The sequence below is a fragment of the Pollachius pollachius genome (genome assembly GCF_949987615.1).
Source record: "Pollachius pollachius genome assembly, chromosome: 4".
In the NCBI taxonomy this organism is placed as follows: Eukaryota; Metazoa; Chordata; class Actinopteri; order Gadiformes; family Gadidae; genus Pollachius; species Pollachius pollachius.
This window is the reverse complement of record NC_136937.1, coordinates 7,384,290-7,410,714: the sequence shown is the minus strand read 5'-3', so window position 1 is coordinate 7,410,714 and position 26,425 is coordinate 7,384,290. Positions and strand designations below refer to the sequence as shown.

General features: G+C 45.4%; 1 protein-coding gene across 1 annotated transcript; it reads right to left on the bottom strand.

Annotated features, from left to right (window-relative positions):
- Window positions 1-18,169: 18,169 nt before the first annotated feature.
- wdr45 (WD repeat domain 45) lies at window positions 18,170-23,625 on the bottom strand. Its single transcript, XM_079735873.1, has 10 exons — window positions 23,250-23,625; window positions 23,077-23,151; window positions 22,643-22,747; window positions 22,094-22,199; window positions 21,693-21,787; window positions 21,521-21,600; window positions 20,997-21,205; window positions 20,202-20,303; window positions 19,656-19,801; window positions 18,170-19,397 (listed from the first exon to the last, which is right to left on the bottom strand). The coding sequence occupies exons 1-10, from the start codon at window positions 23,296-23,298 to the stop codon at window positions 19,288-19,290; spliced, it is 1,077 nt and encodes a 358-aa protein (XP_079591999.1). The 5' UTR covers window positions 23,299-23,625; the 3' UTR covers window positions 18,170-19,287.
- Between the last annotated feature and the right edge of the window lie 2,800 nt (window positions 23,626-26,425).

Genomic DNA, 26,425 nt, shown 5'->3' with positions numbered 1-26,425 from the left:
TTTGAAGGAGGAGGTGCCAGGTCCTTCTGTGTTTGAGTTGTTTTAGTTAATTTTAGGACAGAAGAGATCATTTTAAAAAATAGTTGAAAAGAGGCTAATTCAACTGGATAGCGTTTGATGGCTCTTTTCAAGTACCCTTGCACGACAATGGAAGTCTAGAGTACTAAAAATCAACTACATAACAAAAACCTTTTCGGTCATTCGAGTGAGTGTAAAATAAGTACATCTATAGCTAACTTTTATGTACAGCCACAAACCATTGATCTCATCTTAAGAAAGTCCATGGGGTACGATTAACCATAAGTTTTTATTTTAAACTATCAACCTGCCAGGGACTACAGATAAAAATTAGCTTGCATGGCTAAATCTGGCACATTTACATGTTGAAGTCTGGTGCTCATGTTTATTAATGTGCGCTGGCCCTTTAAACAAAGAAATCTAACTTTCATATTATCTCAGATATAGCGTTTTTTAATAACGCATTACACGTTTGAAAACCATGCACCATTATCGCTCTGTACCCGCCCCTCCAGATGGCCATCGACATCTTGGGCTTCACCTCGGAGGAGAAGCTGAGCATCTACAAGCTGACCGGCTCGGTCATGCACCACGGGAACATGAAGTTCAAGCAGAAACAGCGCGAGGAGCAGGCAGAGCCCGACAGCACGGACGGTCAGACCCAGAACACATCCCCTGATCCATCTCAATGGGCAAGGACGGTCTAGTGGTCAGGGTTATTTTGACTCCCAGCCGAAAGCCGTGACTGCTGACTCAGCTGATTCCCCCCTCCCTACCCCTTCATGTCATTACGACACCCTATTTGGCATGGTATTATACCATGTTGTAGTGTGTTGAATTATACTACATTTTTCTCATATAAATAAATAAATTGAATATAATCAAAAACGAAAGTGATGAATTTTAATGCAATGTATTCTAATCTAATGTAATGTTATGTAATGTAACATCATTTCTTATAATCCAATGTAACATAATCTATTGAAATATTCTGTCTGAATTCCCCATAGGAGCGACTGCTAAATGATTCAACATAAGGGACGTCTTCCTTTTAAACCAAAAAACACATCCATTACATCCCAATGCTTTGATGTCCATCTGCAACACATTAGGAAGTGACATTTCAGATCAAAGTTTCAAAGGACATGACCGACCAAGGTCGAACCTTTTCCTCTTTCCAGTGGCGGATAAGATCGGCTACCTGCTGGGGCTGAACTCGGCCGACATGCTGAAGGCCATGTGCTACCCACGCGTCAAGGTCGGCAACGAGTACGTCACCAAGGGACAGACGGTACCCCAGGTGAGAGGGAGGAGGTGCAGGTTGGGGAGGAGGACAATACTGGTGGTTATGGGGATGATGATGAAGAGGATGATGATGTTTATGGTGATGAAGAAGAGGATGTTTATGGTGATTATGAGGAGGTGGCCGAGGATGTTTATGGTGATGATGATTATGATGATTAAAAAAATGATGTTCATGGTTATGAGAATGATGGTGATTATGAGGAAGATAATGATTATGTTTATGGCGATGATGACGTTTATGGCGATGATGGTGATGATGATGACGAATAAGACGATGTTTATGGTGGTGATGATGACGATGATGATGAGCTTGGCGATTATGGTGACGATGAAAAGCATTCACAGTAGTCATAGCATTAACAGTAGTCGTTAGTAAAGTTGTCGCAATGTGTGTCACACCTGTTTTCACTGGTTGCCCAGGTGACCAACTCGGCGAGCGCCCTGGCCAAGTCCATCTACGAGCGCATGTTCCTGTGGATGGTGGTCCGCATCAACCAGATGCTGGACACCAAGCAGCCCCGCAACTTCTTCATCGGCGTGCTGGACATCGCCGGCTTCGAGATCTTCGACGTGAGGCCCCCCCTCCTGAGAGACAAAACTAGGTCGACATCTTCACACGTGAAACGTGTTGACCTAGTTGTGTGTGACATCCTCCTCCAGGAGAAGTGAGACCAGGAACGAGACACAACTAGGTCAACTTTCACTTTTCTGGATTCGAAATGACGGGAGAGATGTTGACCTAGTTTTGTCGAGCTTCTGATTCCTAGACAATTGAGTGACAGTTAAATGGAGAATGATGTGTCATATTTTGATCTACTTTTGTCTAACTTCGGATTCATGGACAGTTGAGTGACAGGTGAATTGACAATGGCCTAGTTTGATTTTAGTTTTTCTACTTGTGTTTTTCCAGTACAACAGCATGGAGCAGCTGTGCATCAACTTCACCAATGAGAAACTGCAACAGTTCTTCAATCACCACATGTTTGTGCTGGAGCAAGAGGAGTACAAGAAGGAGGGGATCATCTGGGAGTTCATTGACTTTGGCATGGACTTGGCTGCCTGCATTGAGCTAATCGAGAAGGTACGAGTTGTGGTCGTAATACACGCATTCAACACAACTTGTCTTGTAGGATATCACTGAAGGTCTGGTGAAAGAATTGCAGTCAGCAACATCAACCCAGTTATAAGAGTTGGAACAGTGACATCATTGGTTTGGGATATTTGCTATGCATTGGTCCAAATCAGAAAGATTCTGTCAATAGTCCAATAGTCCATCAGTAGTTCAATAGTCCATCAATATTCCAACTTGCGTTTGAGCAGTACTCTTTAATGAATAAAGCCTAGCATGGCGGTTTCTCTTTAAATTATGATGAATGATTCAAAGCTGTTATGCTTGCTCATACAAACTGTAACACCTGCCACTGGTTTATTAATATTTAAAAAAATCAGAATGGGTCATTCAGAATGACCCTGTGTCACATCGTGCATACGATAAATAAAAATGCTCTGACTTGGAACACTTTGAATGCAGAGGTTTGCATCGATTTCCATAGGTGAAAGGCATGTGGGACCGCACAGTGTCACACACACAATCCCCATTTCTAACGGTTACATCTCCGCCCCCGCTCAGCCAATGGGCCTCTTCTCCATCCTGGAGGAGGAGTGCATGTTCCCCAAGGCCTCGGACACCACCTTCAAGAACAAGCTGTACGACCAGCATATGGGGAAGAACAGCGCCTTCCAGAAGCCCAAGGCCGCCAAGGGCAAGGCGGAGGCCCACTTCTCCCTGGTGCACTACGCCGGCACCGTGGACTACAACATCTGCGGCTGGCTGGACAAGAACAAGGACCCCCTGAACGACTCGGTGGTCCAGATATACCAGAAGTCCTCCTGCAAACTGCTGGGGCTGCTCTACGCCGCCGCCCCTGTGACGGAAGGTAGCGCTGGTGGCTTTGATTTTCAGACACCACAATGTGTGTTCTTTATCTGAGGAGATGTATTGATAAGTGCCTCCAAGGGTAACTTGTTGGAATGGAAACCAGTGATCACCAGTTGTGTCAATACAAATTCACCAATAAGACAGCCCCTTCCTATTGGTTATTCAGAGATTACTTTTTATTTTAAATATCAGTTGTTCCTTAACTGTTCCCTTCTCAAAATGTTTGATTGATAATTCCCCTTTGCTACAGCGATATGTTCAATGGCTGTTCTGTTGTTGTTGATGTGTAGCAGACGCCAGCAAGAAAGGGGCGAAGAAGAAGGGCGGTTCCATGCAGACGGTGTCATCACAGTTCCGGGTGAGTTCCAAACTCTTTCTGTTACAAACCTGTTCAGTTTCTGGTTGAAGCGTTTGAAGCAGTTTCACTCTGCCTGAATTATAAATTAACATAATTCTCGTGTAACAGCAGCAAAAATAACAGTTCTAACCAAAAAAGGACCCCCCCACTCACTCTAATGAATCCACTCCAATGGGATCCAGGATAATCTCGGCAAGCTGATGACCAACCTGAGGAGCACCCACCCCCACTTCGTCCGATGCCTGATCCCCAACGAGTCCAAGACTCCAGGTCAAACACCCCACCCACCGCACCCTGCCGATCCCATCCCAGCGGGTGTGGTCCGACCCTGACTAACGCCTGGGCGGCGGTGTTCACAGGGCTGATGGAGAACCACCTGGTGATCCACCAGCTGAGGTGTAACGGCGTGCTGGAGGGCATCCGCATCTGCAGGAAGGGCTTCCCTAGCAGGATCCCCTACGCAGACTTCAAGCAGAGGTACGGCTCCCGACGGGATGCTTTAGTCCGTCAACGGACCGGGCAGCGGCTTATTCACAGAGATGGGTCAAATCGCAGAGATGTGACGTCTAAGGAAGACATCTTAAAATAACGTTGAAGACCCCTGATCTGAACTGTAAAGAGTTAAAGGTATCGCTTGGTTTATTTAAAGCTTTGGACTTGTCTAATGATATAACTGATATATTGACGTACGTCATATGAAGTCATGTGTATGATGGCATCCCTTTTGATTGTAGGTACAAAGTGCTGAATGCGAGCGTGATCCCGGAGGGACAGTTCATCGACAACAAGAAGGCCTCTGAGAAGCTGCTGGGCTCCATCGACGTGGACCACCAGGAGTACAAGTTTGGGCACACCAAGGTGAGTCGAAAGGAACGTTTTGACAACACATACATTTTTATTGTTGCAACATTGCCCAGATCAAACCAAACATTTGATGGCTTTTGTACCATCTTCCACAAATCATCATTTAGAATCATTGTACCATGTGCATTATCCTATTTTTTCTAATTCAAATGATATCTTGCATTAATAATTTTGCATTCAAGTTTGGTCACTTACATTTATTTATTTATTTATTTATTTTTACATTCCCCAATACTCCCCCAATGATGAACCAGAGATCAATGTATGGAAAACGTATCAACGTCCACTCACTGGATCAAATGTCCCTGTGACGATCCTCCGTGTGCATGTTGGCTGGTTGATGAAGTGTGTTTGGGCTCTGCAGGTGTTCTTCAAGGCAGGCCTGCTGGGAGTGCTGGAGGAGATGAGGGACGACAAGCTGGCCTCCCTGGTGTCCATGATCCAGGCCCTCTGTCGCTCCTTCGTCGTCAGGAAGGAGTTCCACAAGAGATTCGAGAGGAGGTGAGGGTCGCCCCTCTCCTCCAAAACCAAGATGGAGGATAATTTATGATTCATAAGTTACTATTTACCATTTGTTAATTTGGGAGACACTTTGATCCCTTTTTGTGTGTAAGATAAGACCCCAGACAGTAGGAGTGGTAGTTTTGCCCACAACAAATTATACTATGCTGTTGATATTTGCTTCACTTGTATTATCTGACTTTATCAAGTTTCACAGAGTACCTTGAAAAGCGCCATATAAACATAGTTATTAACAAATTAATTCAATTATAACTCAATGATCAAATGACAATATTTTCTGACTTTGTCAAGTGAGGACAGGGAAAAGCGCCACGGTAACATATTTATTAAAACAAATGAATTCAACTATAATTCAATGATCAAATGATAATCATGACGCTCAACCCCCACTGCTCAGAGATGCCATCCTCACCATCCAGTACAACATCCGCTCCTTCATGAACGTGAAGCACTGGCCCTGGATGAAGGTCTACTACAAGATCAAGCCGCTGCTGAAGAGCGCCGAGACGGAGAAGGAGCTGGTCAACATGAAGGAGGACTTTGAGAAGTGCAAAGCCAACCTGGCCAAGGCCGAGTCCCGCAAGAAGGAGCTGGAGGAGAAGCTGGTCGGCGTGCTGCAGGAGAAGAACGAACTGCAGCTCCAGATTTCATCCGTGAGTTTAGTCTGAGTTCACGCAATCAGACCGATCATCGTGTTGGTTGGACTGATTAGAACCCGCTCGGTCTCTCAGCAGGTGCGCCAGGGAATCTGACTGTTCTCTGTCTAGGTTTGAACTAAGCGTGATGAAGCAGCTTCCAAAACATTTGAGGTCTGCCCTTATACTTTTAAATCAGGGCACAAATGTTTGCTGCTTTTCATTTAAAAAAAGGTTTGCATAGAATCTTAGGAATGAAATTGATCCCTGGCGATATATTTATCTTTTCACCTCTTGCTTCTATTTACATTTCAATGATTGTCTCCCTTCTTCTTTTGTCAATGATTCTCCTTTAACCTTTAAAAAATGCTGATTGCCGCCTACGTAAGATTACACAAGACGAAACAAGATGTACTTTTTCAAATCCTTGAAAGGAAATCCGAGGTTCATAAACGTTTTTCCTGAAGCGCTCCCGACGGCCCTTTGTGTTTGAAGGGCGCTCCAGTCAACATTTCTCGCATCACCCCTTGATTGTAACGGTGTTACATTTACATTGAGTCAACCATGCAGGGCGAGAGCCAGCTCGTCACGAGCAGTTATGGTGAGAAGTCTCGCTCAGGGACACCTCGACACTCAACAAGGAGGAGCCTGGGGATCGAACCAGCAACCTTTGGATTACCAGCCAACCCACTTTACCCTCCTGAGCTAAGCCGACTCGTGTTGTGACCCTCCCCCCCCCCCCACCCAGGAATCGGAGAGTCTGATGGACGCGGAGGAGCGCTGCGAGGGGCTGATCAAGAACAAGATCCAGCTGGAGGCCCGGCTGAAGGAGACCACCGAGAGACTGGAGGACGAGGAGGAGGTGAACGCAGAGCTGACCACCAAGAAGAGGAGGCTGGAGGACGAGGGCTCGGAGCTGAAGAGGGACATCGACGACCTGGAGCTCACCCTGGCCAAGCTGGAGAAGGAGAAGCACGCCACGGAGAACAAGGTGGAGAGGGGTGGTGTTGGGCGATGGGAAGACAAGTCTCGATGAATGCAGCTGCTGATTGGTTTAGGGTCCCCGACATAAGGCTTTTAATATGTAATGCCGTGTCTCTAACCAACATAAAGGGTGAATTTTATATATTTTGAGTAATAACTTTAAGAAAAAAAAATAGAAAAAATTAAGAATTATAAAATATTCCTTATATTTTATAGAATGTATTAAAGAAAAAATTGTGGGGGGCGGAAAGTTGTAGATAATATAAAAACAATATTACAAAAATGTAATTATTCTTAATTATTTTACAAAAATAAATGCATACACATAGATACATAAGAAACAAATAAAATACACACATAAAAAAAGTACACTGCTAAAACTGTACAGTTATTCTTTGTATTTTTACCCGCTGACAGGTTAAAAACCTGAGCGAGGAGATGGCGAACCAGGAGGAGAGCCTGGGGAAGCTGAGCAAGGAGAAGAAGGCCCTGCAGGAGGCCCACCAACAGACCCTGGACGACCTGCAGGTGGAGGAGGACAAGGTCAACGTCCTGTCCAAGGCCAAGACCAAGCTGGAACAGCAGGTCGACGACGTGAGTCCGGACACACTTTCCTTTCTTTAGATTTCCTCATTTTGATACATCCCATGATATATAAGTGTGCTCACATTTGCAGTTCATGAGATAGAGATAATATCAATGAAGTGTGAAGTGAAGTTGTTTTTATAGTTTAGACGTTAGGGATCAAGTCCCAGATGGAAGGTTGTGGGTTCAATCCCTACTGCCCCCCCTTGGAAGCTTCCACGAGCCAGACTTCCTGCGTAGGAAAGACTTGTGAACCTATTGTGGCTGTCAGTCATGTTGAACCAAGATGGCTCCTTACAGTGTTGCCCGGTTGTGTTTCTCAGCTGGAGGGCTCTCTGGAACAGGAGAAGAAGGCCCGCATGGACCTGGAGAGAGCCAAGAGGAAGCTGGAGGGAGACCTGAAGCTGGCCCAGGAGTCCATCATGGACCTGGAGAACGACAAGCAGCAGTCTGAGGAGAAGCTCAAAAAGTAGGAAATGTTTTATAAAAAGTTACATTTGCCAATTTAGCAGATTTTCCCATCTGGGCTAAATAAAGTACATCCGATTTGATGGATTTTGCAACTGTGGTTTCTACCTGGTACTCTTGTGAAAACTGAACCTGTGTCTTTACCAGGAAAGACTTTGAGACCAACCAGCTGATGAGCAAGATAGAGGACGAACAGTGTCTGGGAGCACAACTGCAGAAGAAGATCAAAGAACTGCAGGTAGAACACAGCCTTCATTTCACTGTCGTCCTTCAGCTTTTCTTTGCCTCACCCGGCCATCCAACACTGAAAATCCTTTACAAACACATTTGGATTATCTCGAAAAGAATTTCAAGGACTGCATGACCAAGATTCCAACGCAGCAGAGTGCAGAGCATAGAATTGTTGAATAGGGGTGGAGTGCATAATAGTTAGAGTGAGAGCATAGCAACCAGAAGGGCACTCCAACATTTCACAGAGGTGGTCCAATTTCAAAGTGCGTTCTACATTCAACACTTGCCCTGAAAAACAAAAAACGAAACATCAAAATGTCCTCCAATTCTGATCCGTTCCTTGGGGTTCCTTGTTTCCGGGTGGTGTTCCCATCATCCCCACCCCCCCCCCGCTCCCACTAGGCCCGCCTGGAGGAGCTGGAGGAGGAGATGGAGGCAGAGCGGGCCGCCCGGGCCAAGGTAGAGAAGCAGCGCTGCGACCTGTCCCGGGAGCTGGAGGACATCAGCGAGCGGCTGGAGGAGGCGGGCGGGGCCACGGCCGCGCAGGCCGAGACGGGGAAGAAGCGCGAGGCGGAGGCGCAGAAGCTGCGACGGGACCTGGAGGAGTCGACGCTGCATCACGAGGCCACGGCGGCCGCGCTGCGCAAGAAGCAGGCGGACAGCGTGGCGGCGCTGGGCGAGCAGATCGACAACCTGCAGCGCGTCAAGCAGAAGCTGGAGAAGGAGAACAGCGAGTTCCGCATGGAGGTGGACGACCTCGCGGGCAACACGGAGGCCCTGGCCAAAGCCAAGGTGATGCATGATTTGGGTTTGATGGTTTGTGGTTGTTCGGGGTAGGCTTTAAGGCTCCGTATTGGTTCTACGCAACGCAACGACCACGCAGATGCTTCGACGCAGTCGTGAACCTGCTACAAGGTTCCAACTCAGTCAGGCCCTTGGGTCCGTAAACCCCCTTGCGTTGCGTCGACGTGGAACCATAACTAAGCCTTTACTCGGAAGAGACCTGTTGGGATTTTTGATATGAGTTATTTTGTGCACCTTGCTCAAGGATGGTCGACGGGTAGACTGTGAACATTGGGAATCGAACCCAAGACCCTTTGGCTGAGAGTGGAACATCTAACAGTGGACTATCCTCCCCGATCCTGTTCAAATGAATTCATTAATTGAAGTCATTGATATAGAATTGCAGCCATCCTTTCCCGCCTGACATGAATGAAGATCTTGATCTATGCCATCTCCGTGCTGATGTTTGTTTTGCGCTCTCACACGTTCCTCCAGAGCCACCTGGAGAGGCAGTGTCGCTCTCTGGAGGACCAGCTGTCTGAGCTGAAGGCCAAGAGCGACCAGAGCTTCCGGCAGAACCACGACCTGGGAGCTCAACGGGCCCGGCTTCTGACGGAGAACGGTGACAACAGCGGCCCATTTTATTACACCTTTTCCAATACTCGATTCTGATTGGTCCATTAATCACGGCATTCAGCGGCCTGTTATTTCTTTATAGAAGATCTCTGCTTTGAATAACAGGCCGTTGTTGTGGAGGCTTTTTTCAACCAAAGAATCTAACGGACAACAAAGATTTATTATGTGATAATACACCGGCCTGCTATACATTATGCCTTACATATAGACTAATAAAACCAACGTTTTGTCAACCTCCAAGCTGCAGGGATTAATTATTTGTGGGGGGGGGGTACTCTAATTACAAACAATACACACAGAAATATATATATGAATAACCGTTTTTTTAACATGGTAATGAGATATTTAATGAGGTAATGAAAAAGTATCTCTTATTTTCGTGCAAAATATATTTGGTCAGCTCTGGTGCCAAAAGTACCATCCCATGGGGATAGGAACACAGCTTAAAAACGTTCCAAACTGTTTCCCTACTTTGGGGTCGGCTGATATACACATGGGGGAGCAGGAGACGGCTTACCTATAAGCTACAGCTATTCAACAAATCATTTCGCATTCAACGCTTCTCTAGGATAAAGGGACCCAAAGATTCAGAGCTAAAATTGGGCTCACGGAGCAAAAAGGTTGCGAAGCAGCACTGACCTCCCATGGCGTCCTGTACCACCATGCAGGGGAGATCAGCCGTCAGCTGGAGGAGAAGGAGTCCCTGCTGTCCCAGATGACCAGGGGAAAGCAAGCCTCCATCCAGCAGATAGAAGAGCTGAAGAGACACACTGAGGAAGAGATCAAGGTCAGACGTCACCTCACTCGGAGTACGCTCCTAGCTGGTTGGATGCCTTCAAGTTTTTATTTTATCCCCAATACAGAAGGTTGCTAGTTCGATCCCCGGCTCCTCCTAGCTGAGTGTTGAGGCGTCCCTGAGCAAGATACCTATCCCTTACTCGTCCCGACAAGCTGGCTGTCGGGAGTAGTTTGTCTATTTTGACATAGCCTGCAATGTGTGCGTGTGCCGTGTACCCATTGTTTGTTCGTATGTGTTCATTGTTTCATTAATGCAAAAACTAGACAAAGAAGAAGAAAGAAGAAGTATCATCCTTATCTTCTTCTTCTTAACCCTTAGCCACTCCACCATCCTGCCCTCTTACAAATGACCATATATCCTAGAACACAACATTCTCTCAATCATCCATTGACCCCATCTCACTCCCCGGCGCTCCAGGCGAAGAACGCCCTGGCTCACAGCGTCCAGTCGGCCCGCCACGACTGTGACCTCCTGCGGGAGCAGTTTGAGGAGGAGCAGGAGGCCAGGGCAGAGCTCCAGCGGGGCATGTCGAAGGCCAACTGCGAGGTGGCCGGCTGGAGGAGCAAGTACGAGACGGACGCCATCCAGCGCACCGAGGAGCTGGAGGAGGCCAAGTGAGTGGCTGCCGTCGCCAGGTGGTGGAGGAGACTGTGTTGGTGTGTTTGAGTTTTTTGAGAACAAGAATATCATTTTGGATTTTGGAATGTACCTTGTTTTACCTTTTGTCTGGAACTCCTGAGATTTTGGAACGTGTTATTAAAACTTTTCATTGGAGACTACCTCTGCATCTGAGTCCGGTTTAAGCCCTGTTCCAGTGTAACAGTTATCCCTTGTAGGAAGAAGTTAGCCGAGTTTAACTTCTAGTTTTCCCTTTGTAGGAAGAATCTAGCCCAGTTTAATTCTAGTTATCCCTTGTAGGAAGAAGCTAGCCTAGTTTGACTTCTAGTTTCCCCTTGTAGGAAGAAGCTAGCCCAGTTTAACTTCTCGTTTCCCCTTGTAGGAAGAAGCTAGCCCAGCTTGACTTCTAGTTTCCCCTTGTAGGAAGAAGCTAGCCCAGCTTGACTTCTAGTTTCCCCTTGTAGGAAGAAGCTGGCCCAGCGCCTGCAGGAGGCTGAGGAGCAGATCGAGGCTGTGAACGCTAAGTGTGCCTCCCTGGAGAAGACCAAGCAGAGACTGCATGGGGAGGTCAGAGGTCACCCTTCCTGTCCATAGAACCCTTCCTTCATGTCAAATAGTCATTCCATTCAATAGTAAAATGATCAGATCAAACTAAAGTAACTTAAAAGAAGAGTAGAAAACAAGCAGCTCAATACATAGAAAGGCAAGACACAACACATGTCTGTAGCATATATCAAGTTTAATGCATATTGTTTGGAAATGTATCTGGATGGAGGAAGGGGGTAGAATATATGAATGTACTATCATTCAGAATTGGTTAGTAGTACAGTTCCTAACCGAACTACCATGAGTGTAAGTTCATTGTGAGTGGATGTTTGTACTGCAGGTGGAGGACCTCATGACTGACCAGGAGAAGTCGAATGCGATGTCTGCCAACCTGGACAAGAAGCAAAGAAACTTTGATAAGGTAAAACTATGTTAAAATATACAAAGAATACAACTTCTGCTACTGCTATTAGAATAAAACTAATACTTCTATTACTATAGCTAATAATAATAATAATAATAATAATTGTTATTAATATTACTTTTTTCAGCTTTATTTGTACCTTAAAAAAGCATAGTCTACAAAGTGCTTTAACCTAAACAATGGTGACCAAACCATTATCCCCTATTGCCTTATTCACGAAATATGTCGAAAAACAAACCAAAGCTCCTTTGTGATTCCCGCCGACTCCACGGCCCAGATCCTGAGTGAGTGGAGGCAGAAGTACGAGGAGAGCCAGGCGGAGCTGGACGGGGCCCAGAAGGAGAGCCGCAGCCTCAGCACGGAGCTCTTCAGGCTGAGGAACTCCTACGAGGAGGCCCTGGAGCATCGGGAGACCCTGAAGAGGGACAACAAGAACCTGCAGCGTGGGTTCCACCACGCAGTCAGAGTCACTGTTGTTGTTGTCTTTGTGTACCCCGAAGTGATTGTTGTTGTTGTTGTTGTGGTCGTTGTTCATGTGTCGGTTGGGCTAAACTTCTGTTTATTTATTTGTCCATTTGATTTATTTTAATCAATAAAGTTACAAAAACATTACAAATGTTTTTGCTTACGAATTTTCTTGTTTAATTGTTTTAGATCTTTCTATATTTTTATTATATCTGTAATGTTCTGGATGTGTTTATTGATATATCTGTGTGACCAATTATTAATGTATTCTATCAATGTGTTCTCCCCTGTACTCTACAGAGGAGATCTCTGACCTGACGGAGCAGATGGGGGAGACGGGGAAGAGCCTGCATGAGCTGGAGAAGGCCAAGAAGTCTGCCGAGACGGAGAAACACGAGATCCAGTCCGCTCTGGAGGAGGCTGAGGTACGGCCTTGAACATACTGGAAAAATGTAATCTTTCACATTAATATCCACTCTGTTCTGAGAATCATTGTATTAATAAATGTAAATAAAAATGACCTGCCCCCTACTACAGTTAACAATAAAAGATGAATCCATACATAGTAATATTTTATAAAGTGAATTTTATAGAAGAAAGGATAAAAACTAAACTCAAACTATATGACTACATCATTACTCATCTATCGACTAATCAGTGCGTTACAAATACCTATAAATGAATGAATGCTCTTAATTTATCAGTCATGAGACACTATAACAGTATTAAAATATACATGTTGCTTCTGCGTGATCTGATGTCGAAACAGCTCCATCCATCCATCCATCCATCCACCCCTCCATCAATCCACTCATCCCTTTATCCATCCATCCATCCACCCCTCCTTTATTAACCCTGGGTAAGTCCACTGACCACGAAGCCCGCCCCCCACCCGGACCCAGATCCAGAAGCACTAGGCGCGAGTCCTTCTAGCCCTCCTTTACCCCACCACCTCCTCCGCCCGCTCCTGCTCCCCAGGGCACGCTGGAGCACGGGGAGGCCAAGATCCTGCGGGCGCAGCTGGAGCTCAGCCAGGTGAAGGGGGAGGTGGAGCGCAGGCTGAAGGAGCGGGAGGACGAGGTGGAGCAGGGGAGGCGCTCCAGCCAGAGGGCGACGGAGGGCCTGCAGGGCGCCCTGGACGCCGAGGTGCGCGGCCGCAACGACGCGCTCCGCGTCAAGAAGAAGATGGAGGGCGACCTGAACGAGATGGAGGTCCGGCTGAGCCGGGCCAACCGCCACGCGGCCGAGGCACAGAAGCAGCTCAGGAACGTCCAGGGGCAGCTCAAGGTGAGGACGCACCGCCGGGGGACGTCTCCTGAACCGTCTCAACGCTGAAGGGCGGGTTATACTTCAAGGGGACGTGTCCCACCGCCAGGTGAGCGTGTGATTAGCCGTTACAAGCCCTTTTGAAAATCGACCTCTGCTGTCTGATCACAGGTGGGCGTGTCCACCTACATTTAGGTTTAGTTTGCTGGTAGACTGATCTTTCCAGCGTGTTTATATTTGATATTGATAATGGGAAGATGACGTGTATTCCTCATGAACATTGATGCAAACCTCCGGTACTAGTCTCATCATCATCATCATCATTATCGGGGGGGCATAAGGTCTATGTAGGGGACGTGGGGAATATTTCCTTGTCCTTGTACTTACTAAGGGCTATGCAACACTAATGAAAGGCTATGCAACACTAACTTAAGGTTACAAATACACACTAAATAAGAGCTATGCAACACTAATGAAGGGCTGTACAACACTTACTAAGAGCTATGCAACACTAAGGGCTATACAACACTAAGATCTATGCGACACTAATGAAGGGCTATACTACTCTAACTAAGAGCTATGCGACACTAATATAGTGCTACACAAGACTAAGGTTATAAATACAACACTGACTAAGGGCTATACATCACTAACTTAGGGTTATAAATACAACACTGACTAAGGGCTATACAACACTAACTTAGGGTTATAGATACAACACTGACTAAGGGCTATACAACACTAACTTAGGGCCCTAACTAAGGGCTATACAACACTAACTTAGGGCCCTAACTAAGGGCTATACAACACTAACTTAGGGCCCTAACTAAGGGCTATACAACACTAAAGAAGTGCTATAGAAATACAATTGACTTGGCTGTACAGCAGAACAGAGTAGTTCACCTCAAACCCAACACACCCAATACCACACAAACCAAACACCCGTCCGGTTTGAACCGGTCCGACCCCTCCCCAGGACGCCCAGCTGCACCTGGACGACGCCACGCGCGCGTCCGAGGAGGTCAAGGAGCAGGCGGCCGCGGCGGACCGCCGCAACGGGCTGATGGGGGCCGAGATGGAGGAGCTGCGCGGGGCCCTGGAGCAGACGGAGAGGGCCCGCAAGGTGGCGGAGCATGAGCTGCTGGACGCCAGCGAGAGGGCCGGGCTGCTGCACTCCCAGGTGGGCGTCTATTCATTGATCGGTTCGTTTCAGGGACATTGCAAACGAATCAACAGACAGCTGTAAGGGAGCCAGGGTTAGCCCAAGAGGCTAGTTCACATCTGTTGTCCCCTGCCCGATATTCAAAAGGCAACCTAAAATCATAGAAATACGATGAATGTGTAAAAAAAAAGATTAAAGAACAACATTGATATCTGGGGGATATCAAAAACACGTTGCTTTCGACCCATCCACTTTTAGCGTGTGGTTAGTAGGAGACCATTTACGTTAAATTTATTAAATAATAATAGTAGTAATACAAATATAGCATTTAGTGTTAGATTATGTCCTTGTTTTCTTTTTATAGTTATGTTTCCATTTATATTTTACGCCATAATAAGTATTTTCGATATTGGTTCTTTCATTTTGTAACTGCCTGGCACAGTAATCTCCTGTGCTATTAAAAAGTACTTTATTTTTATCTATTTATGTATATATTCATCTATCTTTCTATTGATCTATCTATCATTCTGTCCGTCCGTCTGTCCGTCCGTCCGTCCGTCTGTCCGTTCGTCTGTCTGTCCGTCTGTCTGTCTATCGGTCTGTCTGTCTATCCATCTGTCTGTCTGTCTGTCCATCTATCCGTCTGTTGGTCTGTCCATCTGTCCGTCCGTCCGTCCGTCCGTCTGTCTCTCTATCCGTCTGTCCACCTGTCTGTCTGTCTGACGTCCATTATCTGTGCTGTCCAGAACACAAGCCTGGTGAACAGCAAGAAGAAGCTGGAGAGTGACCTGCTGCAGGTCCAGAGCCAGGTGGACGACACCCTCCAGGAAGCCCGCAACGCCGAGGAGAGGGCCAAGAAGGCCATCACCGACGTAGGAGGCCTTAGTGGCTGGAGTAGGAGCAGTGGTCGTAGGGTTAGGAGGAGTAGGGAGAAGAGGAGGAATCGTAATAATGTTCAAATAATAGTAATACAAATACTGATAATACATTGAAAAAATGGCATGTCATTTTGCTACACATTTCAGTGCTGATATAAAGTATATACCACTGTGATGCTATGCCTAGTATACCATATTTGTACTTAGTATACCTAGTATACCACTTAATATGCCTAGTATTCTTAGTGTGCCTAGTATACCATATTTGTACTGCGTATACTTAGTATACTACTTAGTAGGCCTTAGTATACTTAGTAGGCTTAGTATACCATATTTGTACTTAGTATACCACTTAGTATGCCTAGTATACCATATTTGTACTTAGTATACCTAGTATACCCCTGAGTATGCCTTAGTATACCATATTTGTACTAAGTATACCTAGTATACCACTTATTAGGCCTTAGTATACTTAGTATGCCTAGTAAACAATATTTGCACTTAGTATACCACTGAGTATGCCTTAGTACCCTTTAGTATGCCTAGTATACCATATTTGTACTTAGTATACCACTGAGTATGCCTTAGTACCCTTTAGTATATTTAGTATACCACTGAGTATGCCTTAGTACCCTTTAGTATATCTAGTATACCACTGAGTATGCCTTAGTACCCTTTGGTATGCCTAGTATACCACTGAGTATGCCTTAGGACCCTTTGGTATGCCTAGTATACCACTGAGTATGCCTTAGTACCCTTTGGTATGCCTAGTATACCACTGAGTATGCCTTAGTACCCTTTGGTATGCCTAGTATACCAACAGGATGCGTGGTTGTGGACAGGCGGCCATGATGGCGGAGGAGCTGAAGAAGGAGCAGGACACCAGCAGCCACCTGGAGAGGATGAAGAAGAACCTGGAGGTGACGGTGAAGGACCTGCAGCAGCGGCTGGACGAGGCCGAGAGCCTGGCCCTCAAGGGGGGCAAGAAGCAGCTCCAGAAGCTGGAGTCCAGGGTAGGGACGCCATCTACTGGTTGGTCTTCCGAGTCGTTCGTCCACAATAATTGAGGCTAGATGTCATCAAAGAGCCGGACGGCGGAGTAGCTCGAGGTATTTAAGCCCTCGGCTAAGTACTCAATAGTAGGTAGACATCAAGCATCTTGCGCGAGGGGCCTACAGTGGTCTACTGGAGATCGAGTATACCAGGACAGATAATGGTGGGCCGCCCGCCGCATCAGTGGGCCGATGGGCCTTCCAAACATCTGCAACGTTTTTTGCTGGCCCTGATCTGTCTCTACTGCACACTCTCCTGCGCTCCCAAAATGACAATCCAAACTAAGTCTCAGCATGCAGCAGTGAAAGGGTCACTGAAAGCTATGGACTAGAGAAAGTCGAAGATTAACGAAGGGAATGACAAATTTGGAGAGAAAAGGAAGCAGGCATTAAAGGCCCAGGCACCCAACCCATCGGGCTGTCTTATAAAATGATTGCCCATCGACAATTGATTTGATAAGTGGGCGTTAACCTTCAGCTCTTCTGGCTGCAGGTTCGAGGACTGGAGGCTGAGCTGGACAACGAAAAGAGGACGGGTGGAGAGGCCGTCAAAGGGGTCCGCAAATACGAACGCAGAGTCAAGGAGCTCACCTACCAGGTCGGGCTGAAGAAGACGTGAAGAAAGAAATGTTTCCAAACATCTCTATAAATTTCTTCCAACTCTTCCAACAACATTTTGTAATTGTTATACTCACCACATATCCGGTTCTCTCAAGGACGACAGTTTAACTAAACCCTTTGAATAAAAACCTTTTTCATATAAATGTATGAACTGTTAAAAAGTCAAAGTGGTTTCCTTGGCAACAACAGATCGAGGAGGACAAGAAGACCATGGCCCGGCTTCAGGAGGTGGTGGACAAGCTGCAGCTGAAGGTGAAGGCCTACAAGAGGCAGGCGGAGGACGCGGTGAGTCACCGACACGGCCCCCAAATCCCTTCACCCCTCCAGGGCCCTCCCCCTCCATCACTCACACGGATAGGAGATGACTTGGGTCATAAATCACGGACGGGACATTCAGATGTCACATCTGAAGTGCAGCACAGTAATAAGGTCATAAGACTGTAATAAATATAGGCATTTACAGAAATCTATAAAAAAAAATAAAGAAAACATATAAAGTAAAATATTTTGGTATAAATTGGTATTCATTTAATTGGTATCTATTTGTATAAGCTCGAAAGTGTGCGTAACAGAATTAAAAAGGGGTTTTCACACACGCACAATTTTTGTTAGATAAATGTCAACACAGGATGTCAATGTGAATAGTACCCCGCGGTCAACTTTATGGCGAGGTCCATAATATTGACCACATCTGTTTACATCACGCGGCACAACAGCCCTGATACTTGGCTGCAGGAGTGTCTGAGGAAACTGTGTGTGCTTGTCCCCTCGTCCGTGCAGGAAGAGCAGGCCAACTGCTCCATGGTCAAGCTGCGAAAGGTCCAACACGAGCTGGAGGAAGCCCAGGAGAGGACGGACATCGCAGAGTCCCAGGTCAACAAAATAAGAGCCAAGAGCCGCGAGACTGGAAAGGTGCGGTTCAGCAGATACTTCTTTAATATATTACAGCTCAATAAAAATAATTGCAATGATAAACAATTCCAATATCTTATACTCGTGATGGTGGAATAGTGTCTTAGTGTGATGACATGCAATTCCTCTGGGATAAGTAAAGTTTGATTTATGTGTCAAAATGGTCTATCAAAAGCAGGCAGACAAAGTTAAATAAATACTAAATAACTAACTGGACGAATAACTAATCCAGCAATTTATTTTTATTATGACATGTTATTTTTATTTTTATCTGCAGCCCAAAGATGCTGAGTGAGTCCAACTGCAGTGAAGATTCCCTGTGCTTCATATAATATGACTGCCACAGTGAGGAAATCCAATACAGTATACAATACCATGATGACTTGTGTCTGGCCTCTTGGCCAGGTCTCTCTTGGAAAAGGGATTATAAATCTCAATTAGACTTTTACCTGGTTAAATAAAGGTTTAATAAAATAAAAATAAATATTGGCATATTGGCAAATCAAAACGGTGTACTTTTGAGCAAGGATTTTATTATACTTTATAGTTCTGTACAGGGATATGACAGCGATATTATCGGTCTGTGGGCTATATCGCTTTAAAGAACTGACTGAATCAACCCATTATACCTTGCGAAGTCTAAAACACAAAAGTTAGCAAATTTAGCAATATATGACATTACATTCTTCAATGAGATTATATAACAAATTATTATGTGCTGGGTTTTTTGGTATTAAAAACAGGTTTTACACATTCATCCTTCAGAATCATAACTAAATTCTTTGATTTCATGGATAGAAAACAGTATTTTTATCCATTGTTGTAAAAATAAAATTGATTACAAGCATAAAACCGGGCTTTACAACAACTCTATCCATTCATATCGAACATCAACGAAAGTCACAAACACAGTTAAGGAGGTGCTTCAGTACTTCAGTACTTTCCCCCCCAACTCCTCCCAACCTTTGCCTTAAACGGACCCTATTAAACCACCAAGTTTGAGGCCAATTTCAAATGTAGCCTTTGTGACATCCCAAATGGGAGTGTCCTCCCAGATGTGGGACAAATAGATCCATCATATATCCATCGTACAGATGGGTGGACGTGCCTACTTGTGATGTCACAAGCGGATAGATTTTGAACCTCACCGCTGTAGGTAAACTGGAGTCTCTTCACTGTTCAGTACACATCGCCTGCTGCCTCCTCGGCCCTCGTCTCAGAAGTCATCATCATCACATATGTCCAGGTAAACATCGAAGGCTTCGCGGTTGCAGTTTCCGTCGGGTGTGAACACGTACTTATGGAATGTGCCGTCAACACAAATGGCTGAAGGAGAAAGAGAACCAAGAGAGAAAAAAACGAAAAATAAATCATCACCAATCGCAAAAAATCTACTTTAAAACTTCTCAGTCCCCGTCCTTATGTCTGACATTTCTGTAACATAAGGCAATGCATTTCCAATAACAGTTAAACTTGTAATTATTAAACATTATCATGGTCTATATTTCACTGTAAATCAATGAAATCCAGCAAGTGAAGTAATTGAAAAAGATTCGCATACATACATTCATACGGCGCCCTTACCAATTACTGAGTTCACATTCTTCGACGTATTCTTCCCAAATGCGCAAATGCAGGCACATTCGGCGGGCACGGTGAAACTGGCCAGGGACCACTGGCTGTCCACGTACTGGCCAATCACAGGGCCCACCTTCCCCACGCGAGCCAACCTAGGGCCGACAGATACATCAACTACCAGACTACCACAAAAACTCCAGACACAAGAACTTCTAGTTTATACGTTAAAGGGGCCCTATTTTACCACAAGGTGTGAGATGAGCCATTGACGGCCGTCTTTAAATCTGTTCTTTGACATCACAAGTATAGATCACCTGTACCACCCACAGACCAGAGTGGATCTTTGTAGTAAACATCAGGGTGGACACTGCCGCTCGTGATGTCACAAACAGACTTTTAAAAGCCTGCTCGTGACTTTTCAACCTCACATCTGGTGGTTAAATAGGGCTCCTTTCGGCTCTCCACCAGTTTGATTACTTCACAGTATTAACTCATTGAATTGAATCGTGACAAACGCGAGAAGCGCAAAACGTAGCAGCACTACTGTCTTACGCGGAGCGTCGGTTGAGTTTGGTGTCCTTCAGGGCGAAGATGTGGACCGTGCCCTTGTCACTGGATGCACAGAGAAACGACGAGTCGTGGCTGAAGTTGATGCTAGGAAGGGATACGATAAGAGCGAACATTGCACAGGAAACCATAGAATTACACAAAATATGATCTTTTTTTGGTTCGGACAGCCCCGAAGCAATAAACCGTTAAGTGTAAAGCGACACGATAGAGCCAAATGACCAAGTGGAAAATGGTAAATTTCAAATGGACTGCATTTATAGAGCGCTTTCATCCAAAGCACTTCACAATATTGGCTAACATTCACCCATTCACACACCGACGTGACAGCCAGCTCGTCAGGAGCAGTCAGGGGGTGAGGTGCCTTGCTCAGGGACACCTCGACACCCAGCTAGGAGGAGCCAGTGATCGAACTAGCAACCTTGCGGTTACCAGCCAACCCCGCTCTCCCTCCTGAGCTAATGCCGCCCTAAATATTGGCCATGAATGGCGCCGACTGTGTGAGGGGGTACCACACTGAGGTCATAAAAGACAGGCTCATTCAATCTGGCCCCCTAATCATCCTCCTGTATAATTGGCTGACTCATTCATTCCCTCACTCTCCATCACAAGCTGGTGTGCGGTGAGCGTTCTGGCGCAGATTGGCTGCCGTGCATCACCCAAGTGGGTGCTACACACTGGTGGTGCTTAGTGGGGTCCCCCCCTTCACTGTAAAGCTTCTTTGAGTGTCTAGGAAAGCGCAATATAAATTCAATCCATTATTATTACTATTATTTTTACCAGTATAGGGTGGCGGGGTCCGTGCCCCTGCGGAGCTCCACCAGCTTGTCTCGCGTGGTTGTGTCGAACAGGCGGATGAGGGTCCCCTTCCGGGAGGCCGACGCCGCCACGCTGCCCGGCTGGTTCAGCGCCACGCACGCGATCTCACTCTGGTGGGCGTTGATGGTGAAGGGGGCCGACGACGTGCCTGGTTTGGTGTTAGACAGGTCCTGGAGGGGGGAAAACAGGAGGCCAAATGCTCCATTGTTAGAGATGCTATTGCCTGTTATCAGTTATTAGCTATTGCTTGTTGTTATTACTACTAGCTTTTTCATATAAGAAATAGTCATTTCTAAGAGATGGCATATTAGCTCTGCTGTTGCTAATATCAGTTGGCTTTTGATACTGATTACTAGCAATAGCTGTTCCCTATATTAGCAGTAGCAGTTTCTTAGAAGGTGGTTGGAAAGGGGAAATATAAACCAAGGATTGGCATATTCTTAGGCACTTCTTATATCATTGAATTTGGTTCCTTAGTCACTTACAACAAGCTGTAGACTGCCACATTTATGACCTGGAAAGACCAGAAGCTGTTTCTCCATACTGGGACACAAGTCACACAATCCTGGAAGCAACAAAAAACACCAGAAATCATATACAACCATAGAAAATCTACTTGTACAAACAAGATGTACTCTAAAGTCGGTTGGCCTGTACCTTTGGGGTTGTCCCTGGTGTCAAACTCAAACAGCTTGACGGGGTTGTCCGGGAAACTGTACACGTAGATTCTGTTCTTCAGAACAATAATGATCCTGGAAAACACATGTGTTATGCATAAATATGTTATTAGGTGCTGTTAAAGCTGGTAACATTTGAGAGGTGCAAATACAGCAGATCAAGGCTTCGTAAATGAACGCGAGAAGTATTGCGTTGCGGCTCCTGTAGCCGAGCAACAACACTGTGCACGCAAAATGTGATTGACAGGCAAGAAGGAACGCCCTGAACCAATCAAGGAAGCGATTTGTCAGAAGAGGCCGGCGTGCAGTCAACCAGAAAACATTTTGACCAAATATGGGCACTGATGGGTAACGGTTGCTAGGGAGCTCTGTTAAGCTTACTTGTCATGTCTCATGCGGACAGCCAGGACGGGCTTGGTGAAGGTGAACTCCAGCACCAGCTTGTCCTTGGGGTCCCTTGCCTCACTTGCATCATCCCAGATCAGCACTAGAATAGAAGCAGCGTCACTTTATGACATCAGGTACAATGGTCAATAATGTAGCATATACTGGCAATAATGTCTACTTTAACTGTCCAAATTTACATTTACTGCCCAGCGTAAAATAGCTCCTACTCATAGTGTGTGTTTAGATGTATTTCCATATATTTATGTGATGTCGTTTTTAAATCTTTAATTCCCATTCCTGTCCTGTATACCTTTTCTGCTTTACATCCACATGTAATATATGGTATCTTCTCACGTACTGGAGGGTTTAGGGGGGATGGTAGAGAGACATAGTACGACAGGTGGGGTTGAGGGGAGAATGTCTGTGAATCCTAGCCTGGGAACCAGACAAATCTGTGAGCTCAAGTTTTATGTGCTCTGGCATATGCATTTGGCCCCTCTCCTGTTCATTGAGTCTTCAGGAGGACGTGGCCCACAAACTCACCTGAGATTTCAGAGAACTTGGGGTTGACGCCGCCTCCCACCACCGCTAGCAGGTTGGATCGGTGAAGCATGGAGCACTGGGCCACGCTGCCCACCTGCTCGTGGTCTATACACACAAATGTTCCTTCCATTAAAGAGTCGCCCAATTAGCCCCAGTCCAATCAGCAGACACTTGTGCTTTTTGGGGCTGAAGCTGCAGATAGTCATTGGCTTTTACCAACAGAAATCCAAACAACATTGCACTTTCTGTTGTTTAGAGACAAATACCTAACCAAGTCAATCAGTCTGAATGTAGGCCCTACTTTATACTTTTTATTGTGTGTTCCTATATCGTATTTTATACCATTGATATGGTAACAGCATGGAATTACATTAACATATAAAAAGAATAGCACTATGCCATAATTGAATGCGCTTTGCATGTGTTTAACTTACCAAGATGGCCTTTCTCCATCAGGGGCTCCACGTTGTAAATCCTGACCCCGGTTTCCATAGCACAACAGAAACAGCCTGTGGTAGGACAACATTAATATTAATAACTACACATGTCACGTTAGTGACACGGACTTAATATCGGCAGACTTGTCTGAGTTTAATGTGGGTCTTACTTTGGTCTTGGTTGAACTGGAGACTATTGACTCCTCTTTGCTGAGCCATGGCGATCCAAAGTCACTCGTTGCCTGACTACACGGCGATATGTTCAATATAATTGTGCGAAAGCTCAAGTGTGTTGATTGTAAAGTCGAAGCTTTTCGGGTCGTTGTGTTGCAACGTTGTGTCCCAATGTTTACCCCCGGCGGGACTATTGTCGTACGACTGCTTGTCGTACTACAGCCAGTGAAACATGTCACTACGGAGTAATTTATTAACACAAACACGAGGGAAAATCCATGGAAAGATAACCCGTATTCCTTTAAAAGTGTTTTAAAATCGAGTCAGCATACAAAGTAGGTGCTGTAGCAAGAGGACGTTTTGTTGTTGTTGTTTTCCGAGAAAGTGACGTCGACATCCACATGCTTCCGGTTTGGTTTCTTCCTGTCACATGTCCAATGTCGCCACCTGGCGAATGGATTTGAAATACCCTGTTATCCCACACCCATACTACCATAACATTTAGTATGCCAGACTTAGTATGTCCCGATGGAAAATGCAGTATGCCAAAAATGCAAGGATGTTGTACTGTATCCGGTTGCATTTGTCAGTATGCAAGCCAGCATGCTTTTTCGGCTATTCTGCCCAACAATCCCTTGCGCAGCAGAAGATACGTCACATCGAATGAGGCCTTGAAAGTCGACGGTTGGCACTACAGGTGTGCGTGAATCATTGAGATCACCTGTGTTATGTCCCAATTGTATGCACACTCTGTGCAACATTAAAGTAAGAATAAAAGCAATGCGATTTTGAACGCGGCCATAGTCATCCTCACTACAGTGCCAAGTGGCTCGACGTCCAGCTCACCTTGGTGAAGACGTGTTTGTTGTTGGATATTCGACAGATATTCGCATATTTGGCCCTCCGTAGCTGGCAGCCTGTCGTTTTTTCTTTTTAGCGTTTGTTTTAACAAGTTTAATTGATTTTAACATCCTCTCAAACAAACAATTTCCTCTCAAACATGTCTGACCAGATCCCTTTTGGTATGGTACTTTAATAGTGATTGTAAGGCTAAGCTGGATTGGTCTAAACTCACAAATGAAGATGTTATGCTATGGTAGAACTGATGGTCTTTTAAGGGATGTATATCTACCCAGAGATGCAATTCTGTGCTCTGATGTGAATTGTAATGATAGCGCTCACTGTGAGGACCTCTGTACTATGTATAATTGTATTGCAGGAGCTGTGTACAAGGCCAGTAGACCATGCTTTAACTACTCTAATAAAAGACAGAGCATCAAGCCAGGGTGGAACAAGTATGTGGGTGCTTATCATGCGGAAGCCACGAATGTATATAAGGCCTAGGTCCTGGCAGGTAGGCCCAGAGAGGGGCCTGTACTGGACCACAAAAAGCTTACCAACGCAAGGTATAAATATGCAGTTCGTTATATCAGCAAACATGAGCAAGTAATGAGAGTGGACTCTATGGCTGAGAAGCTTCTTGGAAACGATGTTACTGGCTTCTGGAAGGAGGTGAGAGCACTGAACAGGGTCAGTGCATCGTTACCATGTACAGTTGAAGGAGTTTCTGGAGCCGACAAGATAGCTGAGCTGTGGAAGCAATATTATTCTGAGCTATTCAATTGCGTTAAAAGTGATCTCTACAAAGTGGGCAACGTTGCCAACAGTGACCCAGTGGGAATCACATGTAGGGAGGTGCAACAAGCAATTACACAGCTAGCTGATAATAAAGCCAGTGGCTTAGATCAGATCAATGCAGAGCACCTCAAATTTGCAAGTCTGACGGATGCAGCTCGTCTTGCAATCTGCTTTACAGGCTTTAAGACTCATGGTGTATTGCCGCACTCCATGTTGTCTGTTTACTTGGTGCCTGTCATCAAGGACAAAGCTGGCAAGGTGGGGAGCTTGGATAACTATAGACCAATGGCTTTTGCCAGTGTGTTACCCAAAGTCCTGGAAAGAATTGTATTAGATAGACAGTTCTTATATTGATACCACAGACAACCAGTTTGGCTTCAAGGCTAAGCATGGTACTGATCTATGTATCTATGCCCTGAAGGAAGTGGTTGAAATGTATAGAAGACAGAATTCTTCAGTTTTAAATTGCTCTATGGATGCATCAAAGGCTTTTGACAGTCAATAATTTTAAGTTCAAAGTTCAAAGCTCAGCCAAAGAGGTGTGCCCAATAGCATAATTTGGATCCTGGCATATTGGTATGCTAACCAGAGCATGCAGGTCAAGTGGGGGAATGCAGTCTCTACACCATTTGGCGTGGGTAATGGGGTCCGGGGAGGGGGGGGGGGGGGGGGGTTACTCTCACCTGCCCTTTTTAATATTTATATGAATGATTTATTTGACCAACTAAGAGCCAGTAAAACAGGATGCATGGTTGGCAACACCCTGGTAAACCACCTTATGCATGCAGATGATTAGCTATCTTTTCTCCTAGCAGTGCTGGGTTTCAAGAGATGCTGAACATATGCACTGAGTATGGTGTCAAATTCGATGCAAATAGAGTGTTGCTCTTATCTGTAAAACAAAAGGAGATAAGGATTTAAACTTTCCATCTTTTTACCTGGCAGGGCAAGTAGTAACTGTAGGTAATAAAACTCAATATCTAGGACACATCATCACAGATCAAATGTGTAACGATGACATCTATAGGCAGTGCCGCATGTTATATGCACAAGCTAACATGCTGGTTAGAAAATTCCACTGGTGCTCAGATAAGCTTGTTTAAAACATACTGTACTCCTCTGTATACTGCCCCCTTATGGACCAAGTTTAACATCCAGAAGCTCCAGATTGCCTATAATGATGGTTTGTGTATTCTGCCTAAAAAACACAGGTGGAGAAGTGCTGAACTATTTTGTAGGGCAGGAGTCAACACATTCCATGCGTCGGTCGTGAAACCTAATGCACACATTTATCTGCAGATTGAATGGTCCATGTAACCTCATTATGCTGCTGTCAAACCCTGGTCTTAGTACTGTGGGATAGCGGTCATTAATGTGGAAACAATGGTATCATTGCCTTTTTTAAAATTGTCCTGTTTGTGTATGTGCTGTTTGTATTTGTATGCGTAAGTATTGGACCATGAGTCTGGAAATAAAAGTTGATTGAATTTGTTTGCCTTTCAATCAAGTTTGGTGTAAGCCACTGAAGAATTGT